General features: G+C 37.9%; 1 protein-coding gene across 1 annotated transcript in view; it reads right to left on the bottom strand.

Moving 5' to 3' along the window:
• Positions 1 to 24,251, bottom strand: part of LOC149086601 (uncharacterized) — a 55,131-nt gene that overhangs the window by 8,015 nt on the left and 22,865 nt on the right. The window contains exons 2-3 of the mRNA XM_089230978.1: positions 2,319 to 2,522; positions 267 to 664 (exon numbers count right to left, since the gene is read on the bottom strand). Of these exons, the coding sequence (XP_089087104.1) occupies positions 267 to 664; positions 2,319 to 2,522 (602 nt within the window). The remainder of the gene's footprint in view (positions 1 to 266; positions 665 to 2,318; positions 2,523 to 24,251) is intronic.

Raw genomic sequence — 24,251 nt, 5'->3', positions numbered from 1 at the left:
TACTCAAATGGTGCTAGTAAAGAGATCGACCCGAATTAATTTTTTTGCTTTTTGAAAAGACATTTAGATATGCAGTAAATTAAAAAAAAAAAAATAGTCGACGCTGCTTAATAGATTCACTGACGTTATCAACCGGGCATTGTTATCTGTTTTGCAAGGAATGGACCAATACCATAATATGGAAAAAATTTTGTTTTCGGGACTTTTTGGACCGAAAAAAATTGATAGTATTATCAGATTTAAAAAAATCTGATTGCTAAACTTACTTTGCTGCGTTCGTCGCTCAAATATAGAGGATCCTCGGCGATGGTTGAGGCAATGGTCTCGGGTGTATTTTGTCTCTCTGGAACAGTTGTCGGACTGACTTCGGATTTGTGCCTGATTGTAGGTGCAACTGTGACGATCGTCGGTTGCTTAGTAATTCCAGAGTCGTGCTGTTCGTTTTGTTGCGAGGAGGTAGTTTGTTGTTTTTGATTGTGCTGTTGTCTGTTGCGCGGAAAGTCTCTAGGCTGTTCGTTTTGATCGAAGTTCTGCAGGTCGGAAACAGGATCGGGATTAGGAGGTGCTCTTTGTCGTCCAGTAGAAGTCGTGGCTCTGAGACTGGAACTAAAAACCACATCTTCTGGCTCGTCGTCGAATTGCACTGCATCACTTGGTTTTTCACCTGAAAATAATGCAAGTAAAATGCCGTTGAAATACTGATCAAACAAAACATTCCAACTAAACCAGGGTATTTTGACACTGTTCCATCTACCATTTGCGACACTGGAAAAATTGGCTCCTGGCCTTCAAGATTAGGTCCACGGACGTCTTTACAGAATCACGACCGTCCTTACTAGATTCGGAGCCCAGTGTAAAAAAAAAATTACAGGGAACGAATGCTTTTCACAAATTTGTGAAATTTAGAATATTCCTGCATTTTCTCATGGCTGCAGGCAGAGATACTTTGTGTTATATTATAATAAAACAAAATTCATGCAGTATTTTGTACATTTATTAAAGGGTGGCTCTGTACAGAAAACTGTTTTTACATTATGTGCTCAATATTAAATTGATCGTTAGCGCATACAAGCTCATTGCGTGTGCGGAAAGTTCACTGACAATTCACCGCCATGCATAGAAAGGAAAATTTACCGACAAAGTGATAGAGTGATGGATGAAGTGAGTAAGGGAACAGGTGAGCGAAGCGAATGAGTCACTCATATGATCGATCACTCAATCGTTCGCTCACTCGGTCATTCATACGGTTACTCACCGAATCACTTGGTCATTCATATGGTTACTCACCGAATCACTTGGTCATTCATATGGTTGCTCACCGAATCACTCGGTCACTCATAACTCACCCACTCTCTCGGTCATACGGTCACTCACATATTCAGTCTGTCGAACACTCACTGATGAACTGTTGTCGATAAATTCGCGCTAAGTTGCGATCTTTCCATCCATAAATTGTTTGGCGGTGAATTTTTATGTCAGTGAATTTTCCGTAAACCAGCTGACCCACCCCCCCCCCCCCCCCGAAACCTCTGTAAAGATCCTCAAAGGATCCTTAGAGAGGTTTCGGATTCACGAGTCGAAGGATCCTCACTCGTGGTTAAGAACCATTGAGTTAGATTTAGAGTCAATTTTTCTCCACCAGGGACAACGTATGGTTCAGTTACTCACTAACAATTCGATGTCTCATTTAGAACTGCTCTATTTCCACATCAACTCAATCGGATTCATAGACGTGTCGCATCAGAAATTTGCTGATTCGATGATTATTTTTGAACAATATTCAGTGTATGCTTTTTGAAACAAAGGAGCTTGAGAAAGATTTTTCGGTATATAGAAATTCATATTAGGTTTTTCAGTTTGTTCTATCGTGATTCATCTCATTGCGGTCATTCACCTTTTTTTCTTCACGTACAATTTTGAAGAATTCTTCAAATAGTGTTGACTGGATAATTGAGCTATTTTTTACCCTATGAATGCCTAGCCTACATTCAATGCTTATCATATGAAGATAAGCGTGAAGAAAAAGTCTAAACATTCATATTTGTCATACTTATTATATATGTGTTATACAGTAAATTTATTACACAGTTTCATCACAAGAATTCCGTAGGACTGGATGGATTTTCGAATAAATATAAAAATGCGAGATAATGGAAAAATGAAAGTTTTTTCTCTCTCTCGTTAAAAACCTGTTTCATTGCTATGAAATGTGCTTTAAGAGAAATGACATTCTCACTTGAGCATTTGTTTCGCACTATCGCATCTTGACTTCATAACCGAGTAGTAAGGCGAAAGAGAAAAAAAAAAAAAAAACTTACCGTTGGCACATTCGACGTTCCTCGGCCAGTCGCAAGTCTGTAGCTCTGTGCTAAAGAAGAGGCCACCAGTGCATTTTTCGTGAAGGGAATCGCCGAATACGCAGACATAGTACTTGGAGCAATCTTGATAGTCAGGATAGTAGCCGAACTGCTCGGGGCATTTGAAGGAGTCTTCAGCAGCGAAAGAGGATTGGAGGATTAAGCCTGCAATAAGAACGAAACAAATATTTACCGTCAATTTTCCCTGTTGAAGAACACACTCGAGCATTAACTAAAAAAACTACATGCAAGATGATCAAGAAGTTTTTCAAGCGATTCATGTCTAGAACTGAAGGCAATTAGAAAAATATTGTGGTTTTGGACCTCGATCTCAGAGACGCACACACGCTGGGTCGTTTCAATGCTCCCACTCCCCCCATAACGATAATGAGATCTGCGATTTTTGGAAGTGCAGTACTTAAATTGGTAGATGTAAATTTCTATCCAAGTAAGAGCAACGTTCCCTCAAGCCAGTGGTTCTCAAACATTTGTCACCCGATGAAACCCTTGCCCAATTCATGGTTCAACTGTGGCTTCCCAAGTTAAATTTGTAAGTAGTTGAGTATTTTCCACTTGAAAAAAGGGACCACTTCAAAGCATAAATAGTCACAAATCAATATCTCCAGTTCACTGCATGGCTCCTGATAAAAGGTTGGCGACACCCCCCAGGAGCCGCGACGCACACTTTGAGAAACACTGCTCTGCCCACAGCATCTACACTACTCTGCTGACAGTGAAAATGTTTCCACGCAAGCAAAATAAACACTGTCATACGGGTGAGTCATCGATGGTATGCATAGTGAAGGCGAATGTCCACCTTCGCCCTCACGCCTATACCAATAATACATTCTTTTTTTGGGGTGGGGGGGGACCGTCCTTCTCGGTATTCGCCTGTGGTTACTGATGGGACGGTTCTACATGTTGAAAGGCTTTCAAACAAATCTATCAAATTCAGAAACAGTTCAATCATATAATTTATTCCTCCAACATAAAATTAAATAAATTACTTTATAGGCGGTCACATTCGGATTGATTTTAATATCCCCCTCTATTTGTCGTCCTTCTAATGATAGATGAAAACAATTTTGTTTTCTGGACTTTTTTCATAGAAAAATGCAAAAATGTGTTTTAGAAAATTTGACTTTCTTCCATGAGCCGAACATTCTATTCGCTTCTTTTACCACCAGCTGAACAATGTTCAGAAAACCTAAGCCACTCGTCAATGAGAATCCCCAAATCAGTCACCCCAGTCGCATCCGGGATAGCGACACCATTTAACTCGTACGAGAAATGTGGGTTGTTCAAACCAAAATGAGCGACCATGCACTTGTCAACGCTAAACTTCATGCTCCATTCATTTGCCAATGTTCCAATCCTGTTCAAGTGGGTCTGGAGAAACTCCCTATCGCTTTCATTCAGAACTTTTTATAAAATGAATAAAATGTTTTCTAAACTAAGTTTGGAATCGCACATATTCAGGGAAAAAATTCAATTGCTTTCATTAATGAAAAACGTTTTTTGAATTCATTAACCCGATATTTTCAATAAGGAGAATTGGCCGCTGTTACCAGTTTAAAAATGATGTTGGTGAAATACCATTTCATCACCACAAACATACGAGAGCATTTAGGATTTCAATTGTTTTATTTTTCCCCCTGAATTTTAACTTCAACCTGCAGCTTTTTAAAACACTCACTGAAATTTACTCTTTTGTCCTATAAAATTTCGTCAACCCTTGCGACATTATGAAACGTAGAATAAGAAAAATAAATTGACAGTATAAATGTAATAATGAATATTTATCAAATTTGATAGCGTCATTTTAGTTCTAATTAAAGACAAAAAAATAAAATGTTTTTGAAACAATTAGTTCAAAACAAATTATTTAACCTGGTACTTTAAAGTTCCGTCAAAATATAAAAAGGGTTAAACCATTTTAATTATAAAACCCTCTCGTTAAAATATGTGACGGCTTAGTGTTGAGACACACAGTCATTTGAACAAGTGTTGTTTGTAAAAATATTCTTTATCTGACAAAAAAAACCTCATTTTTGCGAAAAGAGCATTTTAATCGGAAGCATTAGCATATATGGACGGCTTTTATATAAAAAGGAACCAAGCGCCATTAAAATCAAAACCGAGAAAAAACTATTTAGTTAAAAAAATCCCACCTCTCAATAGTTCAGATGTTGGTATATCTCAAAAATGTTAAAAATGGCGCTTGGTTCTTTTCAGATAAAAGCCGTCCATATAATACCTACCAGCAGTTAATACAAAATATGTTAAATACTTTTAGCGCAGGCAAAACAAAAACTCGAACAAAGACGCAGAAAATTTTATAATACTTGAAAATTCGAAAATGTGTTTAGAAAATTTGCGGGCGGGCTTCAACCTACTTAATTTAAATTTTTTGATCACGTGAAATATCCCTTGTATGAAATAACCCCTCCATAAAATTTTAATGACAAGTTTAAAAAAAAGACTGAAATTAGCTCCGGGCTTTGAATGTCATATCTAACAAGAAATGAAAATTTTGTCCCACTCTAAACCGTGAGAAAGTTTCAGAACGCGATCTCGTGTTCTATTTGAATTGCGAGTCTACTCTCAATTCGACACGTGACCCTGCAGTCGAGTAGCGCACGTTCTATATGGAATACAGAGTCCTATCCCATTCGTTACGAAAAGAGCTAAATCAGCGTCACACACCTATGCACGCTTAGATCAATTACATTTTTTTTTTTATTCACGTTGTAGCCCAAGCAGTCGAGTAGTTGACACTTCCGCGTGTTTACTGACCTTATTTTCACTGAAATCGAGACAAACTTGTGACAGTTTTTCGCTTCTGGGCAAATGCACGATTAGACTTTGAAATAGACGCCTCCCAGCGATGGGCGGCGACCAAATCGACTGGAATCTGCAGCCTTTGCTTACGAATTCATTCTTAGGAAATCACCGGATCCTCGAAAACTTTTCATCACTGACACTAACGGACGGATTAAGAGTGTTAAGTAGTCTACCTATTGCGGAAATCCATGGATCTCACGGGTATTCATACAAGCCGCTTTTGTTTTCCGGAAGCTGCATAATGCTCAGGAATTTTCGTCGCAATACCTTTTAAGCCGGGGGAAAAGTTACTCAACTTAACCCTTTAGTCGACAAACATTAAAATATCCAGAAGAAAAAGTACGGGGTTATACATTTATTAAGGAAGTCATTTTCCCCGAGTGCTTTACACGATATAAAAAAAACAGTCGACATTTGAAAAATACGGGATGTCGCACTTCAGGGAATAGCTTAAAAATATTCATTGTTTGCCAACTTATTTCCAAATATTTCCTATCATTTGTTGAAGAATGCACAGCAATGTCTCATCTACACACGGTATTTCCCTCGAAAATGCAAGGGTCAAAAATCGCACGTTTGGCTTGAACAATGAATGGGAGACTGGTACCTTTCGAGCCATTCTGCTGGTTATTATAGGAATTGCATCAACAGCTCAAGTAAAAATCGAATTCTAAGAAGCATCAATGCCGAAACGAGCTCAAAATATAAAATCCCTTTACTTAAAAAAAAAAGAAGAAAACCATGTAGGTTGAGAGAAAGATTGCCAAATAAAGGGATAAATCGAAAGTTGTACTCATTTACGTCCCCTTTGGAAAATGATAAACATCTTCTAATGTATTTTTAAGATATTTTTCATGTTCCACTGAAAATTTTCATGTCCATCTCTGAAGTCTTAAATCATTCAGGGACTTTCAAAAATAACTTTAAACTGCCATCTTAAAGCACTGAATTCTGGAATATTCAATAAATACCATAGTATTATATGAATCAGTAATTCTCAACCTACTTTACTGCACACCAACTCCAGTCATACATCGCCATACGGCAATTTCCAACCAGTGGAGTTCGGTGGGAAATGAAGGTACCATTTCCCACCGTGGTCGTCCTAGACTCGGTAGGTAAAGAACTTGCTTGCGAGGCTCTATGCCCGGATTGATTCTCAACCATAGCGTCTACTTTCAGAATCAAGCTGAGCTGTCCATAGAACTAGGACCAACTGTTAGACGTGTGTGGGTATGCCCTGGAGCCAAGTCCGGGCTCCAATCAACGCCCCAGTCCTTCTCTCCCGCCCTCCTCAAATATTATAAAATGACTGGTTTTTCATGGAACATGGATAAATCTAGTGTTTTATCACTTTGGTCCCTTCAGAAATAAATTTCTGGATACGGTCCTGCTCGGGGCTTATCTATAGGGTGCCCTGCGCGATATCTAGTACTATGATTTTTAAATGTATGTAAATATGTATGAGGGCCCTATGATATCGAAATAGTAATGCATAAAATTCCCACAAGGAAGCTCACTGAACTCTAACCCAGGGTAGGTGGTGGACCCATGGCGATTTGTGAAGAGAGTCAATTTATTGTGTACGTTCGTTGTGTGGGAATCGCCTAGCATTACGTCGTATACAGACCTTTTTCTTCCATATAAATTCGGATCTTGGGGAGAGATTATCACCCACATTCTGGACTGGCCCAGGGTTTCAGAGATCGATCGTATTTACTAAATTTTTGTGTGTTCATCATAAATTTAGTTTTGATTACACTTGATTCGGTAAATAGAATCTCTTGGATAAAACGGACCACGAGAAGAAAAATGTGGTTCAAGGAGCAGAAAAGGGTAGTGAAACTCGTCTAAAATCACGGATTAAAAATTTTATTCAATTTCTGTAGATGGAAAAAAGCTAAATATAAGACCGACCTATATAATGCTAAGAGAGGAAAAGCTTTACTACAGTAGGGTCAGGCACGATTTCGTGAGAAGAACGACAAAAGGCTCTTAAACGGTAAGTTTTTGATCCAAGAATGGAAATGACCCCGCGTACGAATTTCCAAGGACGCTCTTTGAATCGGATTCCTCGCAGATTCATAATTAGTCGGAAAAAATAGATTAAAACGAACACGAGAAGATTTCTTTTCAGGAATCCTCAACTGAAAAAAGCAAGATTTGAAATTTTCCGTCGCGTTTGCATTTATCAAAAAAATAAAATAAGAAATCAGGTTTAAGCCAACAAACAGTGTACTGGAAACATTTCCGCTATTACAAATTAGCTACATTTGTTCGTTCCCAATTAAATATAAATGGTTGAGTGGGTTGCAAGTGCAAATAGTTAGGGATTTTACTGGTTTAAAAAAAATAAAACAGACTAATGATCCAAAAACAAAACTCGGATATCGTTGACTGAACCCACTAAGTTAAATATTAAATTATTGCGATTCATATTTAACTTCGGAAAGCATGAACTTTATAATTTTCCCTCACTCATGTGAAATTATTTCTACGAATATAGATTGCTGGAGAAACTGACTTTTTTGTCAAAAATGGATACGTATACATCATTCAGTGAACGGAAAAAATTATAAAACTTATGAAAATTTAATGAAAAGTGGTTGGAATATTTTGCCTAAATTTTATGGATAAGTTTCAGACTCACGGACAATTTAGGATTTTGGTACAGAAACCTTGTGTGTGGGCTGCTTAAATCAACTTCAATAAATACAACGATCAAAATGAGAAAACTTTTGAAAGCGGATTAAAGAAAAATTTAAAATATTACTATTCATACAATCTGTAATATATTATCCACTAATTAAACATAATTTTTATCAGATAAAACATTAAGTTATGGCAAATATGTTTCACGTAAGACTTATTGAAAAACCTACACTTGGTCTTAAAGTGTCCAAGCTGTTTTCAGTACATTTAAATTTTTCAATTTTGATCTGTTCAGCCGATAGAGGACGCTGTAGATTTTAGAGGACTACTTATTTTTCGATGAAAGTAAAAATCTCAAATTCTGCACAAAAGCCATAGCTTCATGCAATGCCTTGCAATGAGAAGAAATGAGCACGAAAAAAAAAAAAGGATTAGAGTTTGTGCAACAAATTAAAAGTTGCGAAAGCAATAAATAAAAAAAAACAAATTGCCAGAGTATATGGAATTTCTCTAGCTAGGATCATTAAGAAAAAATTCTGAAGTTGGCAAAAGAATGAATGCTTGATCAGAAGTAAAAATCCAGTTTCGACGGTGTTGACCAATTTATATTGCGATAGTTTCATGATAAAAGAGTAGTAATCAACGACACCCACACTTTGTTCTGGTACTATTTCATTTATTCCAGAACTTTCATTTATTGCAGATTTCTGTCATTTATCGTAGTTCTACAATAAATCACAGAAATAGTTCTATTTCATCAATATTCCGAAATTGGTTTTCATTTATTCCAGAAATAATCGTATAAATAATTGACCGGGGGGGCACGAGAAATGGGGGGCGACGGGCAAATGTGGCCAACTGGGCATGCGTTACAGACCACTGGCTTAGGGGAACCTTGCAGCTGGCCTGAACAAAGAGGTTTTGCGTTTTTTTCCCCCGTTTGAAGTGTGTATGCAGTTTTATTGACTGACTTTTATGTACACGTAAGAATATTGAATCTATGAATCTATTATAAGATTGACTACGAATCATACTCCTGTAACAGATATAGGACTAAATTCCGACCTCGTGGAAATGAAGATGATCTTAAGTTGTCCATTCCTTGGTAGCATGTAGCTACAGCTGTCATGCAATGCTGCATTTCTCGACGGAAAAAGATCGAAGAAAAATCGAAGAGAGCTCAATCAGAGTCCAAAAACCAGAATAATGAGATTTCTATGGATGAAATGTCATTTTCTGCAGTTTGAATGAAGAAAAAGATAATTCAATCACAGTTTAAGGTACATAAAATTACATACCTCACATATTGCTATTCACACTTGCTTTCACACTTTGCTATTTCAATTTCAAATTATATTCTGTTGTGTATAAACGTTGCGATTGAAACTATTTTTTTGAGTTTTTTTCAACTTTTTTTCTATCTGGTGTAGGCCTACTTATTAAAAAAAAGAAACGTTTTATCTTCTCATTGGCTCATTTCTTTGAATAAAAAATTTGAAGAGAGGTATATACGCATCTCATATGTCCTTTTAAGTGGTATTGATGAGATATGTCGCCTCTTTAAAACCCCCTTATTTTAGGATGGACAAGCCCAGATATGTTGTAAAGTTTATTTACAAATCAAACACTTTTCTCCTATACTCACCAACTTTGCACTTCCAGAAAATCAGAAGAAAGCCCACTTCATTAAAAAAGGTATGACTTTACAGAGGGCATAGTGATTTCTACTCAGCGGCGGGATACGATCTGGTTAGGACGACATGTCTCAATGAAGAGAGATAAGCAGGTGATCGAAGACGACCTGGGCCATGCTGGAAACTGCGTGTGTGTTGTGAATCTAACGCGAAGTTTGTTACTGCGTGATTTTTATAGTGGGTTCTTGAAATACAGGGTTCTTAACCTATGGGCCACGATCGGAACTTGATTCGCAGGGGCATCCTCGATGATTCTTACGAATCCACTTATTCTTGTTGTATATGCACTTATTGCGTCACTGGTTTTAATCCTTTTGAGGAACAGTTACCATGGGTCGCGGCTGAAAAGGTTAAGAACCACTCTATAGTACCGGTGTTGGGCTCCATTATACGTGATGAATGACAATCAGAAGGTTTTAATAAACAAACGTAATTCATTTTGTAGGGACACACAGAAAAACAGGGTCTCGCATACGCATGGTTTCTTGCCATCTGATCAAAAACATTTATTTTTTATCGCAGCTTGCGTTGCTAGATTACAATCATTCACAAAAGAAAATTGCGAAGCGTGACGTCGTATGCATCGTCTGCGATAGGTAATGGTTCTACTAGAAGTCGCGATCCCTACACTGACATGTAGTCATAGATATAACTATTGGGAAGTACAGACGACTGGATAACAAGCGAAAATAATTTAGAAAAAAAAGTCACATTCCTCTAAGGAAACGAACCAAAAGCCTCGCATTTTTCGGACAGGTGTTGTAAGATTAAGGTACAGAGGGGACGGATATTTTCTTTGCAGTGAAAGAACACTGTTCTTAGGAAAGAAAATATTAGTCCTCTGTGGCTTAAATGGTAGAGCACGCACCCGGAAAATGCAAGGTTTGTAGCTCGATTTCCCACAGAGGAATGCGACTTTTCTTTCCAATCATCTTCGCTTGTTATCCCAGTCATCTGTACTTCATATAATTAGCGGAGAAGTTTACCGTTTAGTTCTATAACTACTAGATTGCTCATGCCCAGGGTTGCTTTGTGTTTTTCCTGCATCTAACCACGTTACGAGTGGGTCACTTTTATGAGCGGGAAGAAGCAACTCCTTGTTATTGCAATATCCACTCTTTGGGTGGATCGCTTGAATGCTTAAAAAAAACCATCCGAAACGACAAAATACCATTGTGTTATTGAAAGCGAATGAAGGTTTATCAGAGGTGGCAACAATATCTTGGATGCGAGAGACTCATTTTGCGTTTTTTATACTCGAATACACATTAATTTTTAGTTACAATTAAATGTGCCACTATTACATTCGCTCGATATTTTCTTTCTAAAAGAGTACGTTGCTTGCTTTTTAATGTCTGTGTCAAATCAGACAAGACCGTGCTCTTCCCTCTTTTAGGAGCCTTATAATGGCTAGAAATGCATTGTTTGTATAAATTAGAATGTTCACCATCATTGTGCTTTATTTCAAATTCCGATTAATATTTTTAAAATAAATTATTCAGAATTCTTTGACTAAATGACATTTTAGCGTCATTTAGCGATTTTTTCATGTTTTGTCTGTAGAATGAAAAATGACCAATAGTTTTATAAATATCCGGTTAAATTTTGTGCTATTTATGACGTTTCAAACCAGTTTATTTCAAATAATTTTAAGTTATTCAAAGTTTATGGGAACGACAACTTTGCACAAAAATTTGCTTATTAAATTAAAAGTCAAACTGAGTAGAGAATATTTCTAACTAATTCGTAGTGTTTTTTTGTTTTTTTTTGGAATCTAAGCTTCGATTTCTGAAAACAGATTATGATAGAAGTATTTATCATAAGCCGCTGTGGTGGTCGAGTGGTTTTGGTGACGGACTCGCGATGCGAGGATTCGGGTTCGAACCCCACAGTGGTGGTCGGCTGAAGTTGAGTTTCTGTGGTTCCCAACTTCAAGGCGCAAATGCGAGCCGATCTCCCCGTTAAAAAGTCTCGCCACAGAGAGCAACAGTCCTACAACGATAAATCATTCAATCATAACACTTCACTCATAGTTTGAAAAAATTGGTGGCAGATGGCAGCACTACACATAACAAGCATAACAGAGAAACACAAAAAACTTCACGTCAGGTTTCACTACACGTACATTCCCGCATGTACCGATTCGTTGGGGTTCCGCGGGGGGGGGGGTGTAGCATTTCATTTCATTCCGTGCACCGCCCAGGCTCTATCGACCATTGTCAATTTTAGCCATTGCCCGGATGAGGGGCTGGGCGATGTCGGGTGCTTTATTATGCATATAAAATACATGAACATTGAATACAAAAACACATTATTAAAAAAATAAAAAAAAAAGTATATACAGATTTAAATATTTCTATAATACAATATACAATTTATTCCGATGAGCTCTTCTGATGTCCTTTCCAGCTTTATTGAGCCCGAGCCCCCTGTTCCTCTCTGTGGCCAAGCGCGAGGTCCTGAACCATGTTTTCCCTCATTGGCTTGTTGGCTAGTGTGAGCCCTTCGTGTCACATTGGTCCGACCAGGTGCCAGGTTCTTCAGCATGAGGGGAGGGGGTTGTTCGATTATTCAAAAGCTCCTCAGCTTTTGGTTGGGTGCTTCACAGTTTAAACACTGATCATTGGGACTTTGTTTCTTGATTACTCTTTCACTGGATCATCCTATTTGAAGTCAGAGTCAGAGTCTTCCCATATTTCGACCGCTTCTTCTCTCTCCGATTGCTCTCCCTCTGTGTCGTATTCTTCATCTTCTAATTCTTCTATTTCCTGGGAGAGTACCCTATCGACGCTGTAATCGGCTTCTGCCCTTGGGGGGGGGTGTAGCAGTAGCAGGTAGGGCCTCCAAAAAATGGCTCGGGGATCCATGATGTTCTTAAGTCAGCCATCTCGTTGGGCAATTTGCCTGTTGTGGCGTTGTATTTGTATTTAAGTATACGACAAGAGTATAAAAAGTCCTATTGAGCTGTTTTTTTAAAAAAAAAGACAGCTCAACAAAGTGTATTTTGATTTTTTACCTTTCAACTCTAGAATAAAAGATCAAGGAATTTATCAAGCGCAAACAGTTGCTTCACAAATGTCGATTAGGAATCTCAAATCTTATCAAAAGTAGATAATATCGTTATCGTAAAATTACCGCATTTGCATTTCCCGCTCTGCCACCTAACCACACACATAAAATGCAATTTATATCCAATTTTAAATTAAGTCACGAATAACGCGAATCTAAATTTTCCCCACCGTTCGTTGATTACAAGAAAGGTGTCGCCAAGTACCGAGTTAGCGCGCCAAGTTATGAAGGTCATGCTCTGTTATTCAACTCGTCACGTCGGGTGTGCGAGCTTCAAAAAGAAGGGACCAGGCAAATCTGGTTAAAAGAGTAAGACTCTTTAACCAGCTTTGGGACCAGGCAATAAAATGTCTACGCATCCAGTATGTGATTGAGTGGAGAAATGAAGTCGCATCGTTTCTTATCGAATAATTTATTAGATCAGAACAAGACCATTAGTCTGGTCATTGTACTCTGGTCAACGAATACGACGGATTGCCTGAGCGGCATCTAGGCAAATTCTTTTGCAGTTGGCAGAGCCTCGCCAAAAATCCACGATTGGGCAAAATCGGCCTCACGAGAGCTATCCTCGCTAAAGCAGCGCCCACCCTATAACCTTGGCAAATCATCATGTAAGCGGCCATGAGCGCTGCTGAACGGCTTATGCCTACCGCGCAATGGATGAGCACTTTACCTCTACCCAATGCCTGTTCTACGAAGTCCGCGACCGGAAAGAAGTAGTTATCGATCGGAGCATCGCTGGCGTCACCGATAGTTACCCCCATAAAGCTGATGCTCACATTGTCGTATTCAGACTTGTCGAACCTCGTGTCGTAGGTGCGGTAAGCGGCGTTCACCACGTGGGTGATACCGCGGCGTCGCAGTTCGGGAATATCTTCGGCCGCGTGCTTGTCACCTATGTATAGGCCGGGCAATACTTCGTTCATACAATTGATCCTGTGAACTCCCTGGTGGAAATCGGATAAGTAAGCTTCCAGCTCCCGCGGATCCGTCACGTAAGATATGGGTAGACCTGAACTGAATCCCTTTCTCTCCATCCTACGCTAGAAATGAAGCAATTATTCATGAGACAATAAATAAAATTGAAATCTTATTTAAAACGTGATTGGACCACATCAGACCGTACCCATATATGCTCAACCTATGACCCGTAGGCCAAATGAGGCTCTCAGTAATTTGATGTTCTCCGCGACCTGAAACCTAATTTCATAAAAAAATGAAAAAAAAAAATTAAGATCACATTTATAAATCATTTAAGGCACCCGCGGTGCAGTTCCACATAACTCAAACGGACCGCGGTCCATTTACAGGTCATTTGAATGACTCGCGAGGTAGTTCCAGATCATTTGAGTGGCTTGTCGTACTTTTCCAGATCATTCGAATGTCCCGCGTCACATTGCCAGACCAGTCAAGTGGCTTGAGACACGTTTTCAAACCAATGAAGTTGACCGCCCTCTTCACATACACTTTATCGCTTTCTTTCACACAGAGCGCAACTTAGGATCACCATTTATGAGGGATTTACTACCTAGTGAGTTGTGCCGGAGGTGTAACAGTATACCTAACAGTCCAAGTGCATATGTAGTAATGTGTTTGATTTTTTTCAGTGCTGCCATCTATATTTCAGAACGGAAGTGAGTGGTGTGTCTTGCACAATAGCTCTGGGCGTGAGCGGTCAATCAATCTGTGGCCAGACTAACGGGGAGATAGGCTCGCATTCGCGTCTTGAAGTTGGCTGCAGCCGACCATCACTATGGTGACGGTGGGGTTCGAACCCGGGTCTTCGTGATGCGAGTCCGTCACTATGACCACTCGACCACCATAGCGGCTGTCACTTTTATAATTCTAGGGTTGCGGGGTTTTTAAATTCCTTTTTGGCCTCTATTGGCGATCAAAATACTAGTATTCACTGGTTTTTTGAGTGGCCCATAATTCCGCCGGATTTTTTTGTATTTTTGTGCATATTTAAAATTAGTAGAATCAGCAATTTTTTCAAAACTCTTTGAAGACGTCACCATGGAGCCTTTTCCTTGTCAACCAAAGGATTTCTACGAGCAGGGTATTCATCACTGAGCGAAACAGTAGAGACAACTGCTTGTTTAGCTTTGCAGATTACGTTTGAAATAAACGGTCTGTGGTAAATATGTGGCTTGATCCACCCTTTTATATAGATAAGATTTCCAATCCTAAACATATTTTGGTATTTTAATATTTCTTCCAAATGTCCTTCAGCTGCTTCGTTTAAATAATTTTCACGATAAGCAGAAAATCATGCAATTTATCAGATGGACTGAAATAGAAATTTTTTTTCCCCATTAGCAAACATTTTCCCATCGATCATATCGGTATATAATTTAATTGCGTTTTACAGTATTTTTAACCGAAATGATTATAACTAGGCTGAGCATATCCCATCTAGGAAAAGTACGAACTTCACCAGTTGTTGCGAAAAATAAAAGTCTCCAGTATGAGTAAAGCTGTCAAACATTCTGAAATATATTGTCAATGGCGGGAAAGAAGATACTGCAAATTGCAGTATTTCACGAAAAAAATGTTAAATTGTTGTATGACAAATACATGCGAGATGAATATCCATATACAGAACGATTCTAAATTCACGGGACAAACTTTAAGAGGTTAATATAAAACACCTAAACCACCACTTTTGGCCATAGAATGTGCTGTCGAATCGTAGTAGCAAAGGCGGTAGAGGGCGATTTTAGAGAGTGCTCAACAGTAGTTCATAGAAAATAAATGTAATATTTTTCCGATATACGCTGCGATATGATCTATGAACCATTCGAGGGTGGATATGCACCTTCGTATTGGATTACTGTTTTTATTGCTGCAAGGACCAAACAATGGTCAAGCGATAAGACTTCTGCTAGAATTTGCGTTTCTAAAAGGTGCATCATGAGAGGATCTAACACATTACAATACCTTGTTACAGTTACATCTGACTTCAACCCAGGGCTGTCAAAGGATGACTTACTACCTGCTATCCCCGAGGGGGTGGGTTGAAGCGTAAAAAGGCTTCCATCACACTCCGGAGCCTCAGACACCTGCATCGACCATCCAAGTATGATTCCCAGACCATTCCATCAGAAATTGTCTGCAAATGTTGTAAACGCTAAAAACATCCTCTACCTCTTTTGCGATTCGGTCTCATATTCGATAACCAAGAATGCTTGCGTATAAGTCTAACCTCTTACAGTTTGTCCCACGAATTGAGAATTGCCTTGTATTACCGAGATCATTACCATACTATAATTTTCATAAATTAAGAAAAAAATCTTCATCCACGATTTCAGTGGAGAGAGACTGAAAATTCAAGTTAGCGTCATTGAGATACGGAAAAAACCTGGACATTCATATAAACACGACGGGAAGACTGAAAATGAAAAGTACGATTCATACGGTCAGCCCCGATTATTACTCAAATTTTTTACTAACCTGAATTATTTACCGATAATTGAAAAATGAATCCATTCCTTCGCTCTATATAATTTCAAGGCTAAACTAAATAAATAATATGGAATACATTTAAGTATAAAACTACATGGCTATAAAGTGAGTGAAATGGGGTGTCAGAGCAAAAATTTCTACATGGAATTATATGCATTGCAAAAATGCCTACCAAAGAGATTGTTGAGCCAACAATGTACTTACCGTTATCTTATGGATGTGAAGATTTGTTTTTCGCAGCTTTTTAAATTGATATGTCACGAGTGCATACCAAGAATAGGTAAAAAATGTTTAAAAATTATTTTTTGAATTTTTAGCAATATCTGATCACTTTTCATGTTTGAATCATGTCCGCATCATGGGATAAATGATATTTTTGAGGTCCCTACCTGCCTGAAAATGCCTGCTTACTAATTCACATGCTAAATGACAAAAATCTTACCCACACTCTTAATCATGAGATCCCCGATCTGCACTTGAAGCCCCCCTCCCGAAAAATGCCCGGTCGGGTCCTTGTGTCTATCAAGATGGCACTGGTCTGAAGTAATCTACTATTCTGGCCATATGAAGATTCTATTAGTCTAGCATTAATAAAAGCAATCGTGCTCAACCTTTTGGAAAGCTGGGGCCACTTCATTAGTATGATGTGTCGCGGGCCACTTCAATTATCTGTGACGTTGTTCTAAATCACTTATCTTTAAATGTGCCACGGGCCACTCAAAAGCTCTGGAACTGCGCCAAGGGTCACTCCAGTTATTTGTAAATATGCCGCGGGACACCCAAGTGATGCGGAATTGCACCACTATCTGTTGCTATAACGAAAAAAATTATGAGAAATTGGGTTGCTCGTAGCATTTAACAGCGAATAGATTCCCTAACTCAAACTTAGATGAAAACTTGGTTTGACACGACAGTTAAATGCAGGGTGGGCAAAAAGTCCGTAGAAACTTTTAAATATGAATAAAAAAAAAAGTTTGTAGGGTTAGCATCGCTAGGTCACGGGAATTTTTTTTACAGGAAAAAAATAACTAAAAAAACAGCCGATAGGCAGCGCTGGTACGAGCGACTTCGGTGGAAATATGCAAATGAGACGGTTATAAGAACTTGCGCTCCAATCCACACCCAGTTCACCGTTGTAAACCGTGTATGGGAACCAGCTACACTCTGCATATTCTATATACTGTACACTCTGCATTTGCTGGATTTGTGACTCGCCTGCAATGTGTTATCCCCTGTGGTGGTGGTCATGTGAAGCACAAACTATTGTAATAAACGATTTGGAGGCATTCTATTCGTTATTTGCGTATATTTTCTTTGAGTTGTGTACGTCAGTGCCACCTATCGGCTGTTTGAGTTTCTTTTTTCCGTCTTAAAAAAAATTCCGTTACCTAGCGTGCTAACCCTGCAAAGTTTTTTAATTCGGTTATTTTCCGGTTTTTATTCATTTTCTACGGATTTTTTATTCACCCTGTATAAGTAATTATTGATAATGGATTTCGTGAACATTTTAATTTTTTACATTTTGAAAGCGCAAAAAGTTTTAAAACTGAACGTTGAGAATGTTTTTTGTTTTCCCAAACAGAAATAAGGGGGGGGGGGTGTTGTTAGTAACAGTCTGTGAGAAAGACTCGACGAAGAACCATCTATTGTACTTAAGGTGACCCTGATAAGACCTTAACGAACGATTTGGAGAATGCGAATCTCCTCAAAATCAAAATGTACGATCTACTCGGATGAGAAAGTTGGCGGAGACTGTTCACTATAAACAAGAAACAACATATCAGTAATAGTTTCTTCAAACACAAGCTGTACTACCTTCCCTCCTCCTTTCCCCGATAAGTTGCAAAAGCAGACAGAGAAGCAACACGTTTGACTCTCAGGAGGCAACCTTTGCCCTCGAGATCCTTCGAACTGGACATTGGGTATTGCGTGACCTTAACTGACAATACCGCATTAACATTTTGCACAATAGGCAATAGATCGTTGAACATTTCGCCCACTAGGTTAAGCCACTGAGGCCATCATTGTGTTGCCTAGAATCGTGAATCAATTCTTTTCATGAAGAAGCTACAAACATGAAATAAAATAATATATATATTGCTATCCGATAGTAAAAGTAGGATACGTGCGAACAATAGAAGCGAAAAGAAAGTTTCCATTGAGACGCGGTTGCGATTTTCCGGTGACCGTCAAGTTTGTTGACAAGCTCGGAAACGCGCGTCGTCGCCGTGGATTGCCATAAAACTAAATAATTTCAATAACCAACGCTATAACGAACACTGCACTCTCTCGGCATATACAAAGGAGACAATCAACAGCTTTGTCAAAATGAAAATTTTCTGAATAAAATATTACAGAAAATACAGGGAATTCCATATATTCGTGAATGGTTTAAAAATTCATAAAGATGGAAAGAATTTGAATGCGGTTTGCGAAAAAAAGTTTTTTGGTACAGAATTTTTTTTTTATCGGCAGAGGGAGCTGCACGAAAGCAAATGCGAAGTTTGGATCTTAACCTTTCTTCAATCTCTTGTATGTTCGAAACGTTCGTGAAGCTTCAGACAGCGATTTGTGTCATTTAATAGGACTTCCATTTGCGTATTTCCAGTGATTTGCCCTCTATCGACAAAAAGCAACTTTTTTCTGTACCAAAAACAAAAAACTAATCCCGTCACGAGAATAATTTTTTCACAAACCACGTTTGAATTTAGTAATTAATTTTTATGAAGTAAAGAAATGGAGCAAAGCGTTGCTTTTTAATATCGTCGTGTATACAGAAAGATCACGAAAAGAGTTCAAACCAAGTGAATGTGTGACAATGCTTATCTACTTCTCTGCAAATGTCACTAACTGGAAACCCACGATATCTTCGTATCCGACAGGCTTTACTAACTGCACAACAGCACTTGCCTATCTGAACAGAGGCAATTTACCACTATTTTACCTGCGGAGAAGTGGCTGTGTCTGAATTATGAAACGTAACTGCGCGGTGAGTTATACCAATCTATCCCACAGAGAGCAGGCAGACTTCCAACATACTTATATATCACGAAAATTCAGTAATCTCTACCTCTAACTTCAAATATTGAAGACAGATGGCAGCACCAGAAACCAGTAAAAACAGGTTTAAGTCCCGCAAAGTTACACGCTCCGGAATACATCGGATTATTAGAAGTTTATGTGGTGCATGTACGGTTAAGTAGTAGTTATATAAATTTCGTGCGTGTCACGTGCTGCTATCTTCCTTCTGAAGGCTGAACTGACGATGAATGAACGCAATTTAAATGTTGTAAAGTCGTATCCCACAGGCTGCCTGTGTGATGTGGTTGAACTAATAATTCTTAAAGAATTATTATACCCCTTATATTTTTCAATTCTAAATAAATAGTTTCAATTCCGAATATCTGTTTTTGTAAGATTTAAATGCTTATAATAACTACGCACAAATTCGGTAACGATTAAGCATTTATTACAGACTCCTTTATGAATTTGTTTTCGTTCACAGGTACGGACCTGTCGAATGCATGTGTATCAGTGAATACCTAGCACCTCTGATCTAGGTATCCAGTCTTTTTTTTTTTGTTCCAGTCAATGTGATAACAGTAATTTCATGTAATCAAATGTAATCTCAACCTAACGTTTGATGTACTATACATTTTCTAGTTTTATTGGCGCTTTGCCGCTTTTGAGTTCGACACTCTCCTGAAATATTGCATAAATGATCTCAATCTCACGCGTTACATGGAAAATACGCTGAAGAAATATTTGACAGTAAAATGCTCAAACTGAATTTTATCCAGCATTGATGTTCTATTTCAACATTTTCATTGGAGTCGGGGGTTCATACTAAGGGGTATAAGCTATAAGTCTAAGTCTACAGACTCAGCGAAAGAAACAAATACGTTAATGATACACCAAAGTTGTGAGTAGAAATATATAATTTCATTGTATGTATTTATAGCTAAAGTGCAATATCTCTATATTTTGTTATCCGAAAGATATGATCTGCGTCATCTGTACGAGATGCATGATATCAAGTGTAGACAATATCGATTCTAAAATTTTTTTCTTTCATAATAAATTCTGGAAAGTAATACTATGACCGCAATTTTCGATATCTTGGCAAATGAATCGCATTCGAGGGCAGACTTTCCTCACTAATGTACGGTTCTCCAATCAAAATTACAAACCACCTAGAAACAAAGAATTTTTTTTGATAACGTACTTGATATGAAAATAGAAAAGAAATCGTGGCCGTAAATCATGGGCATAACGTCTTATCCTGATATAAGAGAAAGTGGTGAACATCGAGGTTTTCTTTCCGCATTCGCGAAAAGAAATAGAGGAAAGTATCGTTATATCAAAGATTACATCGTAAAACTAGAAAACTCCACTGGAATATGTTATATGAATAGTTTAATGTTTTTGATACAATCTTGCGATAGGCGCGTGCGAGGCAGAACATTCAACCGAGAGACATTACCCTATATCATCCAAATTACTAATTCAAGTCGCTCCGTCCCATTGTGCGTTACATATAACCGAATAACACCTTTTTCTTTTTGCAGTAAAATTCGCTATTGCGAAAACATACATCGGTCGAGCAGAAAAGCCGCGAATGGCGAATTCACGAGTTAAAGAAAAAAAAAAGCTCATCGTCAAGATACATTAAACAATGACCGTATCACGAACACGGGAATGGGGTGAATATTAGCTAAAATTCCACAACACTAACTTGTGATAACCTGGTGTTATGGCACCGATTAAATGACAGTTTAACGCGTTCAACTTCCTGATAGCAGTTGCATGTTTAATAAATCCCTATACATTATACGCACAGGACGTATTGTCTATCTAATCTAGCGCGTCCTAAATAATTAAGTGTTCGCCGCTTTTATACGTTCAATTAAAAAGAAAATGTTCTATTTCCTTTTGTTATGCAGTTCGTGTGTAATTAACTCCAGCATTTCGGTCTACTTTGATTTTTCTTGTCCATTGTTCTTAAAACAGAACCTGCGATAGGGAAAGATGTTTTACCACCGCACTGTGCCAACACCTTCTATAGCTATCTGCTATAGAAGGTGTTGACTGCACATTCTTCAATATCAATTACACTTCACAAAAAATAAATATTTCGATGTCAATATCCGATATTTTATGGCTCACAAACTATGGAAAAAAATTATGCCATGAAATTAAAACTGCTATTATACCTTACTAGCCATAATACCCGGTAATGCCCGGGTTTTCTTCAATTACTGGGAGGATTGAAAAAGTGAAATCATTATAATAAACTATTATACATAATACTGGCAGCGTTAAAGAAGTGACAAAGCATTGTAAAGGCATATGCATGCCTGAAACGCATTGGTAGGAAACCGCGGTAATCAAAGTAAACATTTCGAAAGTGATTATTGAGACCTAGAAACCATTGTTGCCCGAAAGTTTTTTTTATCCATTTCGGGCATTTGCCCTGCTCTGACGAACTTTTAAAGTAGCCTATCGTTCAAGTCGAGTCCCATTTGACATATATGTAAATTTGGCGACGATCGATCTAAAATTGTATGCTTGTGTAAAGAACAAGCATACTTTCACGCATTTATATATGAGATAACGTGTCCATAATATAAGGTGTCCGCGCTAAAGGTTTCCAAATGTAACGTTCATACTGAGAGAATCACATGGATACCTATAAAGTTAAGTTGCAGTGAACAGTAACTTGTTACTAGCCAGTATTTGCTAGTCAATTATGTTCAATGTGAGCACGTTTAATGGCTCTGCAGATGTCGAAATGGTACTCGATCTCGTCAAATTGTTTGTGTGTGAAGTGTTATCAAATCAACTACTGCAGACGCCATGTCAAATCACGTGGGAAGCCTCCACAAAAGGATTTTTTTTTGTTTGGAGTGAATATGGAACTAATCGTGAATCACGATACTTATAATGCACAAGGGAATCTATGGAACGGGTGAAGTTTTCCAGCCGAGAAACTGAATATGGTCAATTGAAAGACTGACCAAGAAACGGACTTTAATTTTTACCTCAAACATACCTTCGCCATAGGAACGAAATTATAAAAGCACTACACGTTCACAAAAACTAGGAGCAATCCCCCGTATCGACAGTGCAGTACTTTCATAGTTAAGCATGCGCTGTTGTTCCAGTATACCTTTAGCCCGGGGATACTACTTAAGGTATCCGACTACCTTTCTTATCACTTTTCTTCAAAATTGCACTGGAGTGAACTTTAATAGCGTTTTTCGATAGAAAGTGTTCCAAGATGATGAAAACAAAGTTTGGACTACCTATGTCATTTTATACGAATCATTTTTATGTGAAATTCATGCGATATACCAAATACGATTGCAAAAAAAAATTATATGAATGGAATGTTTTGTTATTTTCACAGTAAATTCAGCTAGTAATGGTGCATGAACTAAAATTTAAAAGGATTGTATATGCTCATAAGTTACACGCAAATCTGTTGATGTATGTGTGAATTTGAAGTTTCATTCTAAATTTCAACCATAAAACACCAATTACACAAATATATATATGATAGATCTTAGATTTCAATTCAAAATCCCAACAATATATAGCAGAATATCACAGCGAAATTTTGTAATGACGCAATGAATAGATTTTTAAAAATCATGTTTCAAACTCAAGTAAAATGCCAAAAATAGCATTCTTCGTTAAACGCGTTTAATGGAAGTTTTTATTCACGAATTACTTGTATGTAAATGTAAACACGCAACACTAAAGTGGACGTAAACTTCGATTCTGAGCGTCCTATAAAACAAGGCCCGGTTTGGAATCATAAACACAACTTTCATAAAAAAAATTAAATAAAAATCGATAATTTCTTCCGAAATTGCACGCACTACGTTTTCAACGTAGTGGGATACCTTAAGACACGATGGTTTACAATACAGTGAGACATCGATACAACGATATTTAGTGGGACAAGAAAAAATATCGTAGTGGAGGGATTGTCGTTTTATACCGAGGCAACATTACCACGTGCTATCAAATTTATGTTGTCGTTTGCATTTTTTCTGAATCGGCGTTGTTAGTAATACCAAAAAAATAATCTCTTTTGTGCATTTATTCGCTGCAAAAACTTTTAATTGATAAGTTGAAGAAAATTCAGACGTGTGTTGCCCTTGTAAAGAGGTTTGCTGTGGTACACTTTAATATATCACAAAATGTAGCGATACCGAAAGCTTTCGGTGATCCGATAGTGCCAAATACGGATATTATTAGACGTCCTCAGAGAAGAACTAAAATGTGACAAATTTAAAAAAATATATTGAAAGATATTTTGAGCAAAATATAAAAAAAATCATCGTAGTAGTGGTTTCAAAATCTCAAAAATATCGTTATAGAGGGGTTTATCGTAGTAAAGAATATTTTTGTATCGAGAGGAAATTAACATTAGACTATAGGCGATTCCAAACGAGATTTAAAAATATAGCATCGTAGTGGGATTTATCGTTGCAGGGAGGGTTCACTGTAATTATCAGACGTCACTACGCACGTCATCTTCATCCTATGTTAATTCTCTTAAGATTGATTTCTATCTGATCTCATGCGTATCTATTTTCCATATCGAAGCTGCGTAGTTTCAATTACACTACCAAATATAATTCTCACGTTGAATAAATATCAGTTTGAAGATGAGGTTATTGTGGACATTAATCACGGCGTGCATTCTTACGGTCTTGGTCGTTATCACTTGTTGTCCCCATCTTCGGATCCGCATCAGAGCATTGTGTATGTTTTTGAAGGATCATTGAACTATATACTCCGTTTTATTTCAGCGATAAAATTTTTTTCATTCATTATCTACCCTCGAGGCAGAGGGTGCGCCCCAATTCAAGGACAATAAGCTCTCACTTACTGCTCATCCACTGAAGAGATTTTCACTCAGATCCATCGTTACTAGAGTCTAAACTTTTCCCTTAAGCTGGGCATTCATTGGAACGAGGCAGTTTTTCGAACATGTACCATTGCTACGGATTTCGTGTACTTTTAGAGATTTACGAAGAAAGTGATGTAAAAAAAAAAAAGGAAAATTAGAAAGGCGTGAAACCCTCTGCTCTCTAGTTTGGGATGGTTATAATGCGCAAGAATCGCGAGGGCGTGTTTGGGGCACAAATATCATCGC

The sequence above is a fragment of the Pholcus phalangioides genome, unplaced genomic scaffold (genome assembly GCF_987345545.1).
Source record: "Pholcus phalangioides strain wild (caught in Gottingen) unplaced genomic scaffold, Ppha-v1.0 ptg000004l_1, whole genome shotgun sequence".
Classification (NCBI taxonomy): domain Eukaryota; kingdom Metazoa; phylum Arthropoda; class Arachnida; order Araneae; family Pholcidae; genus Pholcus; species Pholcus phalangioides.
The sequence above is the reverse complement of the archived record's forward strand: the minus strand, read 5'-3'. Positions and strand labels throughout refer to the sequence as shown.